Source organism: Ochlerotatus camptorhynchus, unplaced genomic scaffold, assembly GCF_037179485.1.
Source record: "Ochlerotatus camptorhynchus isolate MF236.1 unplaced genomic scaffold, CSIRO-AGI_Acam_v1.1 ptg000038l, whole genome shotgun sequence".
Taxonomy (NCBI): domain Eukaryota; kingdom Metazoa; phylum Arthropoda; class Insecta; order Diptera; family Culicidae; genus Ochlerotatus; species Ochlerotatus camptorhynchus.
Window position 1 is genome coordinate 2,642,484 of NW_027040529.1, and position 20,642 is coordinate 2,663,125.

The 20,642-nt window shown below is 42.1% G+C and overlaps 1 protein-coding gene across 1 annotated transcript; it reads right to left on the minus strand.

The window, feature by feature from the left end:
* Window positions 1-1,221: 1,221 nt before the first annotated feature.
* On the minus strand, window positions 1,222-19,765 carry LOC135711863 (voltage-dependent anion-selective channel-like). The gene is made up of 5 exons (XM_065234838.1): window positions 19,623-19,765; window positions 5,482-5,801; window positions 5,167-5,394; window positions 1,464-1,672; window positions 1,222-1,396 (listed from the first exon to the last, which is right to left on the minus strand). The coding sequence occupies exons 2-5, from the start codon at window positions 5,799-5,801 to the stop codon at window positions 1,305-1,307; spliced, it is 849 nt and encodes a 282-aa protein (XP_065090910.1). The 5' UTR covers window positions 19,623-19,765; the 3' UTR covers window positions 1,222-1,304.
* Between the last annotated feature and the right edge of the window lie 877 nt (window positions 19,766-20,642).

Genomic DNA, 20,642 nt, shown 5'->3' on the forward strand with positions numbered 1-20,642 from the left:
ATACCATGCATTGATTCATGGTGAGATAGGATTGAAATGTTTTCATTTTCAAGATATATTGAGGGTTGCACTCTTGCCCCGGGTGACCTTCTTGCCCCTAGTTCCCCAACAAGCGGTACCTATAATAGTAGGTAGTATAATAATTGGTTACGCACTCGTGTGGGTTCAAACCCCACCGGTTGCAGTAAATTTTATCGCAAATGTTGTGTGCTTCCGATCCGATAATGTGTGCTTTGCTTCTCAGTACCTTCTAACTTTTCCATAAAACAATTAATTTGACTGAAAGTCGTTTATGTAATATGAGCAGTTCTTTCGAGAACTTTGGAAAATTTCTGAGTTCTAGTACTAAGAAATCAGAATGTAATATTTTAAAAAGATATTTAAACATTGCATACATTTTATGACCTTTTCTACTGTGTTGCAAATACTGAGTTCAAAATTTAACTATTTCCAAACGATTCGGGCTTGTGTTACATTTGGGAAAATGTTATAGAATCGTTGTGAATCATCTATGCAGTCATGGGAAGTAAAGAGCCTGAATTTAAATTAAATTCAGGCTCTTTACTGGGAATGAAAGGGTTGCAAGGAATGGCATCCTGAAGTCAAACGCTTATTTTTTGTGAAGCAGAGGCGAAAATCCATGCTCTATTCGCTTTATTTCTAATCGATACCTACAATTAGACGAAACCGGAATCGACCCAAATAACAGCGTATCAACTTACGAATACACTTGATTGGCGATGTCTGTATCTTTTTCGCTTCAGGCTGCTCTAACGATGCAAGGTAGGTAAACTTACTAACTATTTAACTTTATCTGAAGATTTGCAGGGTAACTAGGCTTTGTATGGTTTTTAAGCGCAGTGGAATCAAAGCAGAAAATGTTCGGGGTTCTCGTTAAAAAGTGTGCGTAGGAAATCTGTAACTGGCTGTAGAATTGTTTCGCCGTGTTGTAAAAAGCCATTGTCCTTGTGTGTGGATGTTCCGTTTTCGTATTCAACGTTTCTCATAAATTCAATAAACTTCAAAAAAAAAATTGTTTTGGGACTGTACTGATTTTTCCATCTTTATTTGATTTTTTTGACTGTATCTTTTTTTACGTCTCATTTGTCTGCTTACTGGGCAGTACACTAACAATCGCTGGACTCATCCCATAACCCTGTCTGGGGAGTGCGCTTTTGCCGAGACATGCTGTCTTTCATCATGATGCGAATGTTTACTATGTGGTTTTACACTTTTTTTTATTTCTTTTAATAGTTATTAGATTTGAATCTGTTTGTTAAAACACGAACACGATTTTGACTCGCTTAGGCTTCGAGTTCCAGAGCGACACCGATCTTGTGTCCGCCAGTGTTGAAGCTCTTGCCATCGATCATCGTGGACAGAGTCAGGGTGACACCTGAAATATTTTGGAAAAATAAATTAGATACCCCTTAGTTAGGTTTATTTGGCCAATTTAAACTTACCGTCGCGCAGTTTCTGCTGGTAGCCCAGACCGATCTGGCTCTGATTGTTGACCTTGGCGCGGACGGCGGCATCCTTGTCCAAATCGTACTTGGCGGCGAGACCGAACTTGGTGGCATTTGAGCCGGAGGCCCACGACAACTGAACTGCGGTTTCCAGGCGGTCGTTGCATCGCTGGTAGATCAGACCACCGAATTCGCGGCCATCGTTGCTGCAATGTTGATAGGCGATTAAAACATGTATGAGATGAGATTTATGGAATTACAGAATAGTTCTAGAAATTTGTAGTTATCGACACTTCAAGCCGCTAGGAATTCTCAGTACTCCGAGGACTTTAAAAACTCAGACTACATCCACCGGTGGTCTTAGAACTATCACAACTCTTAAAAGTTCCCAAAACTTCCAAAACTCTAATTGAATCCGCGACAACTTGTACAATTTTTATGGGAAATGGATCAAAACTATTCATTTGGAGGGGGGGGGGGGATCGGATCATAATGAGTCTCTTTTGACCCGTTAGGGTTAAAAGCTCACTTCATAATTCAAGGCAAAGTCTTGATGCAACATATCTGGCGAGCTAGGACAAACTGGGATGAACTGACCCCGGGTCATTTGCAAGACACTTTGAGAGCATGGCAGAAGTATCTTACGCATCTGAGCGAAATCCAGATTCCACGATGTCTTTTGGGTTGTACTCGTTCGGATCAATCCAGGGTATCGGAGTTACATGCATTCGTAGATGCGAGTCGACAGGCTTATGCATGTGCCATCTATCTGCGGACAGTAGGCGAATGTGAAGCCAAACATAGCCAAAAGCAAAGTGGCCCCTTTGAAACCTGTATCCATACCTAGACTGGAATTACAGGGGTGGCGTTGTTCGGAGCCCGCTTAATGGAAAATGTTTGCCAGTATCTAACGCTTCCAACCCAACATCTCAACTGCCGCCATTCGCATAATAATACATCAGCTATTTATTTCCTCAAATTTGTTTTAGTGCTATTTGGACATTTTTTTTTCATGAAATAGCAAGTACAAAATGCAGAAACTCACATAACTCTCCAAGAACTTCCTGAAATTTAAGAGCTTCCGGAGCTTCCCCAACATAGATATTCGGCTATTATGGAACCACCCGTTGCAAAACATTTCTAGATAGAGCTGGATAGGACGTAACAGCTTTTGTAAACAATTACTTCTCTCGTTGATTTCTCTAAAGTCATGGGTCTCCCTGGACAATCGACGTCACTATCGGAAAGGGGAAGACTGGCTCTACCCGATGGTGATGTGATTGTGTAGGCGTTCCTTGAATTCCTAGAAATCAACGAGAGAAGTCATTGTTTACAAAAGCTGTTACACCCTAATTCCAGCTCTATCTAGATTTGAAGTTCTTGGTACTTTTAAGGACTTCGAGGTTTCGGTGTTTCAGCATATCTACAAGTTCCTGGAGGGTCGAAAGATTTGGAAGTGTCAAAAGTTCTCGGAAGATTTTGGATTTTTGGAGTGTGGAAAGCTCTTGGGGTTCAAGAACGTTTGAATTATTTAGGGTGCCACCAATTGGGTTCTTTAATGGTATTGAGGTAAATGCATATTTGTAATCTGCATTACAAATGGAATCCAAACCAAAAATGTCATCAATTTTGGTACACTGAAGCTATTTTAAATAAGTACGATTACATTTGTAGAAATCACCTTATTAGCGCCCCTCGGTGTCACTTTGTTTGGGAGCGAGCTGTCAGTTTGCCAGTTTAGTGTCAAACAGTGAAGTTATTATTTTGCTTTAAATCTTGATTTAAAAATCGAGATGAAAGTGTGTGGGTTCGAAAAAAAATATCGCTGTGCTCAGAAAACGAAGCTCTTTCAGATGATATATAAAAACCGATTTATTTTTAAAAATGAAAGAACCCAATTTATAGAGTTCTGTGATACATAGAAGCCGCAATGCCTGAACTCCCGGGAATTACAAGAGTTTTGGGTGTGGCTGAAGTTCCGTGGGTTTTTGTAGTTCAAGAATGGAATTTCAGTATCAAGCATTCTCGGAGTTCTTTTGGATGATATTATAGTTCTTACAGTTCTGGGAGTTCTCGGAGTATGGATGTGTGAGGTGAAACGGAACAGAACTTAGCTGACCAGCTTTAAAAAATAAAATATTCGGCCTTCGTCATGTTAAATTCCATTGAAACTTGATACAAGTTTGGTAAAAAGCTAGTTACAAAATGTCTCAAATCACGTTTAAATCAGGTAGAGTGCGAAAGTGAATCGTCATACAGTATCAACCCACTCATCCGACACTCGCTAATCAGACGAATCGATAATTCGGACCACGTTAGTCTGGAAAATGTTGGATTATAAAGTATAAACACGCGTTTGAATACATTGTGCTGTAAACATGCTGTATGTTTGTTTTGATTTTTTAGTATGGATTTCACAGTCGGATTAGCGAATCAAACCCCGATAATCCGGTCATGATTTTGTCGGATGAGCGGGGGATACTGTACTTTCGCTTCGGCACATGAAATCGGTCATTCGACAGCCCGTAGAATTTGTTTTACATCAATCGTAATTTAACTCGTGAGCAAAAAATTGGAGCAGACATGTTCATGTTTTTCGATGCGTATGATGGAAATTGGTTCCATATGACGAAGTAGTGCTCTACCCATAAATGCAAAACTGCCCCATAGACAATCAGTAATGGGCAGGACTATATAGCTGAAAGTCTATTGATTAAATAAATCGAATCTAATCTAATCTGCGCTGTGGTGCCGGTGGTGTAGTGGTAAGCGTGATTGCCTCTCACTCCAAAAGGCCTAGCTTCAATCCCAGTCGGCGCTGCCGGGCAGGATTACGGCTGCTGCAGCAAGTCTCTTATATAAAGAAAACCAACCAAACCTTTACTGGGCAGAGTTACCGTGTTACACCCTATGACTATGCAAAACAATACACTCAGGTCTTTTTTTACACGGGGGATACGGTCCGTGTAAAAAAAAACCGTGTAAAAAAAAACCTACGAGATTTTGATTTTTCGCATGCTTAAATGTTTTAAAAAAATCGGATTTTGATGCCATTTGTAATTAAAGCATGATATAGTCCATATAGACATATTTTAAAAATTTCTGTATTTACACCAAAAATTGTGATTTTTTTTTTAAGTATGCCATTCGATTACAAATAGCTTGAAACGGATAATGTGTTTGGAATCAAGTCGATAGGTTGTATCGTTGTCGAGAAATCGTTAAAAACGTACCGTGTAAATCGTGGAAAACCGTGTAAAAAAACCGTGTAAAAAAAAACCGTGTAAAAAAAGACTTCAGTGTAATATTAATTGACGCTAAGCCTATCGCTCACTAAAACAAGAATATTGACAAATTGCACTTCGCCCTCACATACTTCCAGTTCGATGTCTAGTAAGGTAGACATTGTGTAATCCGTACTTTTGACTGGAACGATGCGGTAGTCTAGCTTAGATAATTTTGGCAATTATAAATTTCGAAACATGTATCACGAGACACATACGCCTACGTGAGTACACACTGTTTAAGGTAATTTTATCTTATCAGTGGGTAAATATACTGCATGCTTGAAAATATGACCACATTAAACATTTCATTAGATGGACATTAGAATAGATAAAATATATTTGTCCCTCCAAAAGAAAAGACACTAGCGTTCCCTATCTAATTAGTTATGTAATATCGTCAGTATGATACTTACACGTTGGTGTGCAGAACAAAGTCACCGGTCGAGTAACCGAGAGCGAAGTTGTTGGCGGTAACCTTGGACTTCTGCGAGTCAAATGCAACCTGATAACCGGCTAGCCAGCCTTGGTAGTTGAACACACCGGAAGCGTTCACCAGTGGTCCGGCAAGATCAACGTTGACGTCGGCATCGACGCGAACCTTGTCATGCGAGTAGGCAGTCTTAAAACGTCCGGTCTTGCTTCTGTAGGACAAAGTAAGAACATTAGCATGGTCTATCTTTCGTCTGTACTTGTAGGAGACGCTGTAGTTAAACTTGGCGCTACCGTACCCGGTTTGCGGAGCGAAAGAACCGTCAAAGGACAGCTTCAGTCCCTTGACGAGCTGATTTTCGACGGACACCTCCGAGGTCAGAGTGTTGTCTGTGTTCCACTTCTCGGAGAAGTTCAGACCGTATTCCTTGACTTTGTACTTCGTCTCCAGGGAACCGAAAACCTTTCCATTGTCCTGATTCGAGGAACCGCTGGTATTGAACTCGACACCAGAGTTGGTCTTGGTCTTCACATCCAGCTTCCACAGGCCGAAATGGTAGCCCTTGCCGAAGACATCGCGGGCCTGCTTGCCGAGATCTGCGTATGCTGGTGGGGCCATCTGCAAAAGATACATATATCATTATTGTCACAAATTTGTTTTCTTCTTAGCTATACCAATTGGTCAGCAGATCATAATGCCGGAGTTATTTCTAAATCGATCTCGTCGGGGTAATGACCTTGCCAAGACTAAATCGAACCATGCTACTTTCCCTTTCTTTCAGTAGTTCTATTAATACTGAACCAAAACTAGGAGAAGCATGCGGTGAGGATCATCCTTATCAACATCGACATTCAGTCAAGCAGCGCAGTATAATAGTAAACAATACAGCTATCCTGCTCTTACTCCCCTGTGAACCATGTTGAACATCCACGACTGTGAGTGATTATTTCATCAAACTCTATCACAGTTGTGTTGTACTACTTCATCGTCGCGTTTTAGCAAAAACACGTTCTAAAAATAAGGGCCTGTGCATTTGAAACAAAAGTAAATAAACGAAGGTTCAAAAGCACGCTGAAGCCATGCCTTCTAATGCCAAAGTAAAATGCAATGTACACAGAAAGATAGTGAGAAATTTGCACACGATGAGTCTGGTGTACTCTAATCACTGAGGACGAGCTACAAAGCGCACTGTTACTATCGAGGTGCATCCTCTAGTGCATCTCCAACTGGCATTTAGATTCGGTTCGTCATCGTATAGTTGTTTATGTGTATAGATGTTGGATTTGAATACAGCGTTGCATTTGGTTGCCAATAAAATGGCAGTTGTCGCGTCGGTGGAATTGACATTGTAGAGTGTTCATAGACCAGTTGGGAATGCTTTTTTTTTGTACATACCCACTGAACATCCAAATCACATATAAAGCCTCCTTAATTCGTATTTTTTTTTTAAATTACAGGAGGAAAACATCGAGTACTCCTCACGACTTTTGATCTTACTGGCGCCATACTTTACGCGATGCCTAATTGTCGTAGCTTTTCCCGCAAATTAGTGCTGGTAAAATTCATGGCCATCATGTGGAAAAAGACAAAATAAGTTCTATAGTATTATCAAGAGAAATAAAACTACCTATCATAAGCTTAAAACATGCAGGGCTGCCAGTACTTTCTAAGAAATATTTGGCAAATTTAAAATAGAAAATCTGTAAAATCTGCAAATCTTCTACATTCGCATGTTACAAAATATAAGGAATTCAACTGTAGAGGGAGGGGTTGGGTGGAAGTCACACAATGTTTTTGTTTAATGATGGATCATTTGGAACTTACCAGATTTCTCTTCAAATTTCCCCCAAAATAAGCTTGAGATTCTCTCTGGTATTACCTTGAAATCTTTTTCACAATCGTCATAGAATTCCCAGAATTATCGAAAAATTAAACTCAGAGCTCTCTTTCTCACAATTACCTTCGAATTCTTCACACAATAACTTTGAAGTTGTATTCACAACTACCTTGGAACCTAGGTACTGATTTTCGAAACAATTTGTACTGTCAAAATCGAACCAGTTTTTACTGTTATTTTAAGAAGGAAACAGATAGGTAGGAGGAATCGAAACTGAGTGAAAAGTCAACCCTTTTTTCGGAAATAGCTTCATGATTATGAAACAAATACGTTTATTTTTATTTTTTAGTGCTTAAACATAAACAAAATTATCAACTGGGTGAATGTTACATCATCGTATATTTGCTATTTAATCATCTTTTCTTAATTATCAACTTCTGCATGTTTTTCAAATGATATGAAATTAATTAATTGGTTAGCTTTTATTGAATATCGTGGCATTCGATTGGAACTTTTTTTACCTTTCACAAGTTTGATATAATCTGAGAAATTTTTGTACGATGCAGTTTTCAGCTTATCAGCTGTCTTATTGACGTGAAATGCTGAATAATGTGAACTTAGCGAAACTAACCTTGAAATAAGCTTCGTTTTACCGGTGCACCTTAAAACTTCGCGTGACATTGCATTTCAACTGCTTACGACAAACAAACAAATCGAACAACTAGGTACTCAATGAGCTGGATTACCGAGGTGAAGCAATCGGTTAAGTTGTGTGAGTAAAACCCCTGTATGATACAAGCAATTAGTGACGTCACTACTTGCGTTTACATTGATTTTTTGGTTTACTAATACAAACATATTTCACGATCTGCTTCACCTCTATCTGTACCTCATTGCTAGGTACTGTCGATGCAAGCAAGAGAGTCATGCACAGCTCATGCACTGATTGGATTTATTTACCAACTTGACGCCTAGGGGTGGCAACCGAGGGATGACTACGATGCGTCTTCGCCAGACCTAGCTTGGAACTACCTTGAACTTCTCCTCCAACTTGTGAAAGAAATATTCTTAGATATCTCTTGGCATTATGGATGTAATTCCTTTTAAATCAACCTCGAATTAAAAATGTGAAATACTTTTTCACATTATTTTAATTATTCTGCAAAGTGACAGAATCCAGACAATTTGTCCCAATGTCCTGACAAATTTTCAAAGGCCTAGAAACTTTTTTTTCAAGTATGACAGATTAGATTATTGGAAGTCCAAAATCATGAATAATTTTCATATTGTTTGTCTATAATTTGAATAGTTTTTTTTTTTTTTTTTTTTTTTTTTTTTTTTTTTTTTTTCTTTCTTTATTTAGGAGATTTTCAGCCGTAGGCTGGTTCATCTCCGAGAGACCCTGAAGTGGACTCCCCGAGTAACGTGGTTTAGATTTTTTCGGTGAACCCTGAGGGGGTTCTCCTGGGTATAGATGTGCTTAGGGTGTTCCCTTGGTACATAGTGGTTTTTACAGAGTTTGTTAACGTTTGTGTTTTGTGGTTGTTCAGCGTGATTGGCGGTTCATAAAAGGGATGGTCGTTGTGAAGGGTAATCAGATAATCGTTGTGTGGTATCCAGTCTAGAGTCAATCGGGTCCGTGTTCGGTGCGTTGTTATTTTGTATAGGGGGTCGGTGATTAAATTTTATCGAACAATCCAGCATCTTTAAGAAAGGTTATTAGAGCAGCTTCCGTGGATGGGTCGTTAGACAGGGCATTGCGTATGTTGTCCGGGATTCCGTTGTGGACCCGGATGTTCTGGAAGCAGGGACAGTTAACGATCAGGTGTTCGACAGTCATTATAGTGTTGCAGGTGTCGCAATACTTCTGAAAAGATGTAGCGCTGCCCATATTATGGGTTACTCGGGTGTGTCCAGATCGGAGCCGAGATAGGATCTGTTGTTCCCGTCGACTCGTAGTGTCCTTCCATTTGAATATGTCGTCCTTTATTTTTCTTAAGAAAGGTCCCCTTTTTGTAACCCACTCTTGGTACCAGGCGTCTCGAAGGGTCGTTTTCACCCATGTTTTTATATCTGAACTGGGAACAGATGTGGTAGTCATCCGGCCGGTGCGCCCAGTGGCGGCGAGATGGTCTGCTTCGCAGTTACCGCCTATACCACAATGGCCAGGTACCCAGACAAATGAGGTGTTCGGTGGTGCGGTCTTTTGTATGCCTTGGATCCAGGGATGTTTTGATGTTGCTGAATTCAAGGCACATAAAACGCTGGCAGAATCTGTTAGAACGCAAATGGGTTTATCGGAGGGCGTAGTGATGGCTAAATAGATGGCCGCGGCCTCCGCCGAGAAGATGGAGCATTGATCGGGAAGTCGAAAGAATAAACTGTTGAACGTATCTGCTACTCCGTATCCTACTTTTCCCGCAGCCTTGGAGCCGTCCGTGAAGCGGTGTTGAAACTTGGCATACTTAGTTCTGAGTAACTCCGCTAGGTGGCTGTGCATAGCGTGAGAGTTGTTCCCTGCCTTAAAGTGCTTGGCAATCGAAAGGTCAACATGTAGGGTTGGTTCTGTCCATCCTCTGGCTCCGATCCAGTGTAACCTGGACACGGATGGGAGTTCCTGATGGACCAGGCTTCCTAGGGCTCTATTCCCCTCTCTGAGGAGAAAGACCTCGTGGTTCCCAGTGGTCTTTTCTAGGTAACTGGATGTTCTGCAGCTCAGCGTTTCGGCGATTTGATATTGGAACGGCAGTACACCAAGTTCAACGCATGCCGATTCAGCGGGTGTAGAGGGCAGAAGACCTGCGACGATCCGGATGGCCTTGTTGTAGGTTGGGGCTAGATGCGTGGTTAGAGAGTCTTTGGAGAGGCAGGTTAGTTCAATCCCATAAAATAGTCTACTGTTTACGGTGGCCTTGGCTACCTTTAGTAGGATCTCTCTGTTGCTGCTGTGGTGTGGTTTTGAGAGTGTTCGCAGGAGGTTTAGTCGCGTACGGCAATTGGCTTTAGTGTCAGTAAAGTGTGCGTTGAACCTCAGCTCTCGGTCCAGGCGCACTCCGAGAACCTGAATGGTCTTTTTGTTGGGTATCGGAATGTTGTTCGCTAAGATGTTCGTTGGTATCGGCCGATGGCGGGAGCGGCATAGATGGGAAACCATGCTCTTTTCTGGGGACAGTACGAAGCCGGCCTTGGAGGCCCATCTTGAGATGGCTGATACAGCAGCTTGCAATTTTCTTCGCAATGCTTTGAGGGTGCGTCCGATAGCTAGCAGAACGATGTCGTCTGCATATACAAAGATGAATATTCCTTTTGGCAGGTCACTAAAGACACCATTCATTGCAACCAAGAAGATGGTGACCGCAATGACGGAGCCCTGTGGGACTCCAGTCTCTTCCGCTCGGGGTGAGGAGCGGTGGTTTCCAATCAGAACCTGAAAAGTTCTACAACAAAGGAAGTTTTTAACGAAGTGAAGGATATGGCCACTTAGACCCCAGTCAACCAATTGTTTTATGACCTGAGGGGTCCATGCGCGGTTATATGCCTTGGCTAGATCCAAGGCCGCTATGTCGATGTGGAGTTCCTCCTCCATCGCTTCCTGAAGTACGTCTCCCAGGCCGGTAAAGTACGTTCCGGTCCCGTGGCCGGGTCTGAACGCATGCTGTCGGTGATCGAGATGGTTGTTGTCCTCTAGGAACCGTATTAGTCGGCGATTGACCATCCGTTCCATGACTTTGCTGGTACAGCACGTCAGTGAAATCGGACGGAAATTTTCCGGTGTTGAAGCAGCTTGTCCCTGCTTTGGTATGGGGACTACTAGGCTGTGAGTCCATTCTTTAGGCAGGGTGTTGTCCGACCAAATTTTGTTTATTAGATTTAGCAGTTCGATTTTGGTGTTGGGTGGGAGGTGTTGCAGCATGGGATATCCGATGTCGTCTGGACCAGCAGATTTACTTTTGCTACGGGATAATGCTAGATTAAGTTCTTCGAACCGAAAGGGAGCGTTTATATTTGTTGGCATTGGGTCCTCCGGGATGGCAATGTCACGAATACTCTGTGTGGACGCATGGTTTTTTTGTATGAACGCCGTGTCGTAACGATTAATGGCCGAAAGTGAAGCGAAGTATTCTGCTAATTCGTTGGCGATGGTTTGTGGGTCTCGTGTGAGCCCACTTGGGAGACGAAGGGCCATCCCTCTAGCCTTTCTCTTTCCTTTGAGGGCGTTGACTCGACTCCACAGCTCTGACACCGCTTGGTTGGGGTTGATCCCCTCCAAAAATTCTTCCCAACTACTTTTCTTAGCATCCCTGATGATTTGCCGGCATTCATTTCGCTTGGAGCGGTAGAGCTCGGTAGCTCGTTCCTTGTCTGGGTGATTCATGGGTAGGCGTTTGGCTGCACGAAGAGCTTTTCTTCTCGCTTTAATGGCAGACTTTGCTTCTGGACACCACCAGTGTAAGGGTTTCCGGCCGGGGTTTGAACTGGTCTTTGGAATGGAAACTTTTGCGGCCTCAGAAATGATCTCCATGAGTTCTTCAATGCTTGCCACTGGATGGTCGATGTGTGCCTGAGTCACGGTATCGTTGAAGAGTTCCCAGTTAGCTTGATCGTAGAGCCACCTGGGACGCCTTGAGGTCTCTGGAGGTTCTCCCCCTAACAATATGATGATAGGATAGTGGTCACTCCCTGCTGGATCATCCAGAGTTTTCCAGAGGAGGCGCCCGGTAATGGCTGGGCTGGCTGCAGAGATGTCGATCGCTGTTTCGCACTGGCCACGGACGAAGGTGTTCGATCCGTCGTTGAGGGTCACTAAGTCGAGGGACTCGATGAGTTCCGCTATGGTAGCACCACGGAGGTTTGCTTTAGAGCTCCCCCAAGATGGGTGGTGCCCATTGATATCGCCGAGGAGTATAAGAGGGCCATCAATTGGGGCCAAAACTCGTTGGAGTTTGTGTAGAAGGTCCGGGATTTTCCCGTTTGGTAGGTATAGGTTGATGACTGAGACCGGGAATGGGGATTCCAATTTGGCTCCTACGATTGGGAGGTCGGTATTAAGGTCGATAGGGATGAACGGAATGCCATCAGCAATTCCGAGGGCAACCGAGTGATAAATATTGCTTTGACTGCAATTGTTGATCCACCGGTATTTGCCTGCAAGTGTGCGGTCTAGCTGCATTATGTTGACTCTGTGGGTCTCCTGGAGAGCCAGAATCCTGGGTGAGATATTATGAACCAGAACTTCTAAGTCCCCAAGATTGTTAAAAAATCCGTTCATGTTCCATTGGATCGCTAAAGTAGTGCTGCGGGGTCTACCAGGGCCGATAGGACTAGTGGACAGTGAGGGCAGTTGCGCTTGTCTGGTGTGGAGCCGTTTGGAGCTGGCAGCATTGGAGCATGTCGAGGTTGGAGAGCTAGAGATGGACTCCAGCAATTCATCAACGGTAGACGTTGTCAGGATTGTTTCCGCTTCCGGTAGAGTTGTCTGGGTCACCGAAAGGAATGGATATCTGGATAACGGACCGACGGTCATAGGTCGTTCTTCACCAGTAGTGACCCGCGACGTTTGTCCGGGTCCAATGACTGACTTGGCATGGAATCGATTGGGTTCAGATGTGTGGATGTTTATCAGTGTTGAGGGGAGAATGGTGGACCCCAGCAGAGCTCCACCAACAGAAGCAGCCAGAACTGGCCCCGCTGCTGGCAAAGTCGTCTGAGCCATCGATACGAAGGACGGACTAGATGAGGAACCAGCGATCGGAAGGGGACTCCCTCCAATCCGGGTTCGCCATTTATCGTACTCGCGGGCATTTGATAGTGCTTGTTTGGGAATATCTCTCATGTTACTTAATTCATGCAGCGGTGTTTCAAATGTTCGGGGTGTATTTATGTCACTCAGCCTGCCGACTTGAGCCTTTTCGGATTCCACGTGGGGGAGAGTGAAGTTATCACGCGACCCACTGGTCCTTTCTCCTTCCATGCTATTCTCATCTTCCTTGGGATCATCGTTTATGCTTCGTTGGGGGAATGTGATGTTATCACTCGACCCATTATTTCCACAATTTTTGACGTTGTGCAGCTTGTCCTTCTTGAATCCCTCGTCGTCCTTATTCATTACGGTTGCCTTTGGTCCCACGCTGTCCCAAGGGGGATAGGAGTGTCCTCCTTTTTCCGTCCCTCTTCCGGCGGTCACAGGGTGACGAGGGTTGTCCGTCGATTCCGGTGGGATAATGACTTCCGCATCGAGGGGGCCTCGACTGCTCCGTGACACGGCCGAGATGATGAAATTCCGGTGCTCGTCGGGGTTTGCCAACGAGTGTCGGGGGGTGTCTGCCAGTTCCGGTTGGTCCATAGCGTCCGCACTGACAGGGCCCCGACTACCCGAGGCCTTATCCGGTGTTTTCAATGTCGTTGTAATGTTTGTGGTGATTGAGATAGATGCAGTCCGCTTTGTTTCCTGATTGTTTCTAGCCTCAGTAGAGGGTGGTGTAGATGTAAAGTGCATGTTGATTGTTATGGGAATTCTTTTCCGGTTGATCAGGTAAGACGGACTGGGTTGTGGATGTCTAGTCTTCCATTGGAGTTGAGTTGTCCTCGGTGGACATCACCTCGTCTTCCGAGGAGATAAGCTCGTTGTCGACAACCTTTTCTACAGATGGCGAAGGGTCGAGTTCAATTTCAGTATCAGAGATGTATGCCAGTGTTTTTGACCGTTTTGAGTCTACTTCGTCGCTTGTCTGTTTATTTTGCTTCTTCTTCGTTCCAGAGGGTTTTTCGTGTGGTGTATGTTGGGATTTTTGTTGTTGTTGCTCCTGTTTGGTGTTCTCTTTTGGGACAGATGGTGTCGGGAGTTTTGAGCTGGTATTTGTGATGAGCTTTTTATACTGCTGATTAACAAGGCGAAGATTGGCAACCTCCTTATCTTTTTGGGATACGGTGGTCTCGAGAGACTTGACTCTGGCTACTAAGTCTTCGATGGTCCCGTGTTTCTGTATGATGTTCAACCGACTTTCCGGTTTCAGGGCTGATTCTAGGGCTTGAATACGTTCGTCTTTACGTCGTACTTCGGTTTGCAAGTTCACGATCATCTGTCGGAGTTCATCAATATCCGTTTTGCTAGTGGTTGAAGAACTTTGGTTCTTTGCCTCCAATTCTGCAATCTTGCGATCCTTTTCCTCCATTTGGCTGAGGAGAAGGTCAAATTTAGCTGAGAGGTCAGCGAAATCGGAATCTTTACTCTTGTTGGTGACTCCAGCAAAGGATTTCTCTCCGGTGGCCACCTCGAAAATCCTTTTGGCCGCTGGGTATGGGATTCCCTTGTCAACACGGATACGTTGTATTGCGTCTTCCGTCTTATACACCGGGCAGTTCCGACTAGCTATGGAATGATCATTCGTGTTACACCTGGGACAGAAAGAGATGGCAGAACAGCTTTCTCCCTGAACAGTAATGTGTTTTTTTGCGCATTGACCACATGTCTTATCTGCTTGCTGACATCGTTTGCTTGTGTGCCCGAAAGCGAAGCATTGGAAACAGAGCATCGGTCCTGGGTAATAGGGCCGGGTTCTGCACCTTAGATACCCAACGTCAACGTGTTCTGGAATGCGGGTTCCATCGATTGTCAGAATAACAGTAGCTGTATTCTCTCTTTCGGTCCCGGTTCTTGCTTTCCTAGTAATCCGGCGAATTTGTGTGACTTTCTGATCCTTGAGATACGACAGAATGTCGGTATCGGTTACCTTTGCTATGCTTGGGCAATTGATTACGCAACGGGTGGTATTGAGACTGGCATGCTTGGTGATCCTGATCTTGGTTCCATCGGAGAGCTGATCCATGGCGAGGAGGCGTTTCATTTGGTTCTGCGAACGGACTTTGAGTGCGTATGTTTTACCTCTAGATTCAGGGAAAGCACCATCAATTTTTCCTTTTATCCACTTCTCGATAGACGAGCGAATCAAGAAAGGATGCTCCGGTAGTTTTCCGGATTCGGTATCGGATTCCATCCTTAATACCACAATTTCACCGTGCAAACCTTGTGGGTCCATGTAGGCCGGCAGTGTCGCACCCGTATATGATCCATAGATTGTGTTACTTGCCCCTTCTCCGGAGTCTGGGAGGGGGGGAAAGTCCCACGCCAGCGACATGGCTGGGGGGAATCGGTGACGGAAGTTGTTTGTCAGAACCGCTTTTTCGATGAAACTCTAGAGAAAATTAAGCTAAAATCGAGAGAAACACTTGCTCGAAAATTTTTTGTCTTCCACTCGCGCCACACAGAGAATATAACTCGCAACCAATTAATTAAACCGTCACTTCAAATCACGACACAATCTTCTTGTGATTATATAAGAACTTGCATGCAAGATCTCTACATCACCTGATATGGGTCAATTGACAGCAATGGCTGTCGCCACTTTTGCGACTCTATACGCTTGTCCGATAATAATGGTTCACTATTTATTTCAATTTTACTCGCCGGTATGGTTTTATCGGGGTAAACCCCCACTGTGACACGACTTCCTGTCAATTTATCAAACTATTCGCACTCACTGAAGGAATAAACAATCTGTTAATAACTCGCAATCTCGCGAAAAAGCAACGGTGTAAAAAGCAACTTGACTGATCGTGGCGTATACGAACTGTCCAATGAATTTGAATAGTTGAAGATGCTAATTTCAAGTAACAGACTAAAGTGGTAATTTTTATACGATAGATGAGGAGATGAAAGTATAGAATTGATAGTTCCGTTAGAGTCGGCAGTGTGAAAATTGCATATAGAGAGAGTAGAGGACAACTTTAGGAAGGTACAAATCGGTTTGATCATCTCTCTTTACCAAACTCTACACTTGGAGAGGGATGGTGAGGGGTATTGCCCCCGCCACCAATTTGTGTTATCTCAGTATGTAGTTGTGATGTCGCGGGAATCCTCCATGATCCTTTTTTCCCTCCTTATCGACGTTTCACTTTAGTGTGAGTAAGATTGTGCATGGAGATTTCTATCTCATGAAAAAGAACCAAGAAGGAACCCCCTTTATCACCGACGCCTCTATATCACCACACATTAAAAAAAAAATCTTGCGGTCTCACGTACACTCTTGTGCATCTGGAGAACTCTATAGATGACTGCGCGAAACATAACCAAACTCTCACCGTCTCACCTGCGAATTTGGACAGTTCTGTCGGGTTTATGTTGGTCTCTATTCGTTGATATCTCTTTTACTCTCATGAGAACGGAGAGTAAAAAGACGACGAAAAGTGAAGTTTTCTTTTGCATATAGTCAAAGACAACATATCAAGAAGACTGGCAACTCTTTCATTTTCTCGTACACCGCTATGAGACAGGTACAATTGCGTCATCTGCCGCTCAAAGGTAAATGCTTCGACGAATTTGATAGCAAATATTACATCATCAGAAGAAAGGTTTGTGTATTTGCTCATTTCTCTATGCGTTACTTTTTACCTTCACTCAAGCGCAGCGCTACTGTATCTGTCGCTTGGATTCTGGCAAAGTTGTTAGTCTTCTTGATATGATGTCTTTGATATAGTGCTCTATGGTAAAATTCATAAGCAAACGTCAGACTGTGCGGACTTTATACTATGAGCAATCAATACGAAACTAACGATTTCAAATTGGCTCATTACTTGACTACCCGCATGCGAACCATTACTTGACCTTACCAAAAATGGTTAAAAGTTGTTTATAATCCCTGCTTAACTTTAACTGAAATGGTTATGGAACTTTACATGAACGTTTGTATGCTATATTATACAACTATTTTGAATGGTAATGGTTCTTAACAACCCATAATTTGCAAGGTTCACTTTCAAAGAACCATAATACATAAGGTTAAAAGTATATCACACAAACGTTCATGTAAAGTTCCATAACCATTTCAGTTAAAATTTAGCAGGGATTATAAACAATTTTTAACCAATTTTTCGGTTCGCGTTTATGCGGGTAGCCCATTGGTCCCATGTACATCTATACATCTATAAGAAAATGTGTCGTACCGTGAACAACCATCTAGGCATTCAATTCTCATAAAAAAACTATCGTTTGATGTACAAATATCGCATCATATCCAGCGACTTTAGAAAAAAATCTCTTTGTGCAGTGTTGGTTAAACAAATTCTGAATGAGCTCCGTTTTATTTGCAATTTTAGCTATTCAAACCAACGTGGTTCTATTGTATTTCGTTCAAAACGGATTCAACAAACAACCACTTAGAAAACCTGTTTAAAATACTGAATTTCCAAAGTAGGAACAATGTAAAAACACTTAGATATGTATCATAACAATTAAGGCTGGTAAGTTACTGTAGTAGCTGGAGCATCTACAGTGGTGGCCTTTAAATTAGCACAATAGGCCGATTTTCATACAAACTAGCCAACTTTGGCATGTTGCAACTATGTTTTGTTATGATCAATTGAGCTGAAATTTTGACACAAAACTACAAATATGCTGAATTTTGCGTTTACGTAATATCAAATTATTGGAAGCGCTTGCCGGAAATTGACGGGTTGGTTGAAAATGGCCAACTAATTTGCACATTTATAATTCGAAATTTCCGAAGTGTTATAATTTTAAAATGTTCAACCATTTTGCCAATAAACGACTGTGTGCTTATAAACATTATTTACGATATGGTCAAACATTTCCGAAATAATAGACTTCGGAAATTTCGAATTATAAATGTGCTAATTAGTTGGCCATATTCAATTTGATATTGCGTACACGCAAAATTCAGCATATTTGTAGTTCTGGGTCAAATTTTCAGCTCAATTGATGATAACAAAACATAGTTGCAACATGTCAAAGTTGGCTAGTTTGTATAAAAATCAACCTATTGAGAACCTATTGAGCTAATTTTAAAGGACACCACTGTAGGTTAAAATTAAATGTAATTTATTTTAAATTTGGAACAAATAGAGCGAAAAAAAAAATCCCAAAGATTCGTGATCATCCGATGGACACTGACCTGTAATCAATGATGACAGAAGCCCCCTAAAGTATACTTAAGTACAAACTTTCGAGCTTAAATATTCAGGTAATTACTTTTAAATTATTGTAATGATTATCGGATTATTTGCGAAAATGCATAAGTTACTGAAGTTACCCATACATCATCATCGATAATATTGATTACTTTCATCTTTCAAGCTTGGTAGAAATCCCTCGAATGATGCAACACTTTGACGGGAAGTGATAATAGATCTACTGATTTCGATAATCAGAACTGTCAGTAGACGCATTGCTATGGGTTATAAAATTTCCTATACCCATGGGACAGTTATATGTCCACCGGCAGAGAAGGTCTGTCCAGCTTATGCGAAAGACACATTTAAAAGTAATCCCGACATCTATTCAACCTCAATATGAAATATGTAAAACATGCATCACACAACGCTGTGCGCAATTCGCGAACCAATAATCCCGATATCGTTCCGGAAAGAGCCTAATTCATCATGTGCTGAACACCTCACCAAAACCGAGAAAAACTTATTCCTCTCCGTTTTTCGATTGGTGACGTAACACCCCAATAGACGGACAACACGGACAAACACAAACGCAATGTCTATATGTATATCGCACTGGTGACAGTCACATTACTTGCTAACCCCAAAGAATCCCCAACCCAAGTGCCGGCAAATCGCATGGTCTACAGCTTTGAACGATATAGATAACTTTTGACCAGCCATTTAATTTAGCACTTTTTCATTTCAATGGGATCTCAAATGAAGGTAGAGTGCATGGATTTTTGCTTCACAATTATATAATGTGTTCCCCTGCAGATTCACCTCGTGAGCTGTTTCTGGATAGTAGATCCTCAACGAGGCAGTAAATTTAGAAATGCAAGAGTACCTATATTAAATAATATCTTTCCAGACAGGAGATTAGAGTGTCTAACTTATAATCGTGGGAAACCGGTATCTGCTTAGGTTTCTTTCTTACCTTGGAGAAGATTAAACCTGTTCCGTTGAAAGATAAAAGATTTTGGAAGTGACGAGAAATAGCTCTGCTGGCTATTCTGTTCTACACTGCTCCCCATGTTGGTGTGAGTTGCAATTGTAGTCAATTAGGTTCGCAGCCATATTGATTTTCCTTCCCTGAAATCTACGTTCTTCATGCTTCCCGGCGACGTTCCGGTCCAATGAGAGTCCCGTAATAGTGAAGAAAATACTGTCGGTGAATTTAATCATCCTATGGGAAGGCAATAAATTGATAACAGGGCCCTGGACTCGCACTGATTCTCATTCACTTTTCAAAGTGTGACGTGATATTTCCTTTGGTACCATTTTGCCCCACGAGAGGCTGTTATTGATCGGTTATGTAACCCAGTTTTGGGCGACGCACACATAATTCTAAATCCCGAAGGATAATTCAAGCCATCACACTTGCAAATTTACACATCCGGAACGGTTTAACAGATACGATTCACGATAATTCCAATTCCATGGGATGATAGTGAAAATATAACGGGATCGATGGTAGGCGCGGTACATTTTCAGCTCGAATGATGAAACTCCGCTACGGTTCTTTTGAACCAACAAATCGATTTATCTCCGACAGTTGATATCTGCCTGAACTACTCGTAGGCTTGATAAGTACTTACTTTTTGAATAAAGTTTTATATAGTTTAACTTTGCTTAAAAGGAACACAAAATACTCTTTTTTCACTGAAGCAGCGAAAATGCCACACACTGGGATGAGAATGCGCACACAAGAACTTCGACGGAACTTTCAAGACTGCGAGAGAAAGCGTGATTTGAATTTTTCGTGGTGGATTTCGCGAAAAGTGTGCTAGTGTGGGTGCGACGTATGATGGATTTACGTCACACAACAGTTGCTGTCGTTGAAAGTGGTGAATTTTCGTATACACTATACGCAAACATTATTTGTTTTCGCCTTTCAACCACGAAAGTTAATTTATTTGTATGTTACGACTTCTATTACCTGACTTATAACGAATATACGTTGTATGAACTCGTCTAATTTTACTTTCATTATGCTATTTTTAGTCCTTTTTGACTGGGTCGTATGTATGATAATTTCTTAAAAATTCCAATTTACTAACATTTATCCACACTGATAAAATTCGACACATTTTTATTGGCGAATTTCCATGTAAAATTCCACATGATTTTCATGTGTCCACACATAAACAGAATCCACTCAGAAGTACACATGAAATTTATGAGTCAAATGAATAGTATGTGTGGTTACACATGAATTGTATGTGTACACATAAGAACTATGTGGCCGACACATATATATCATATGTTTATCACATTGCAAAAATTCATGTGTGGGACACATAAAAATAATCATTGAATTTTTATTAGTGCAGCTTTTCATGCTCGGTAATGGCGGCCTGTTTGTATGAATAAATGTATCCTTCACTGTACTTGTTGACACTATCTGGAGCGGAGGTTCGGATTTTGACCCCTCCCTTTCCCTCTCCCAGGAACAGAAGAAAATGGAAAAACATACGCCTACACGGAGATGAAAAACTACCCAAAATTAAGTACTTTTCCCTAAATTCCGGGGTTCAGTCCAATAACTCAAATTTGAGTAAATCGCATATAGTAGTTTCCATTTAACACCAGCAAAAAAATTACCTGCTCTTAAGTAT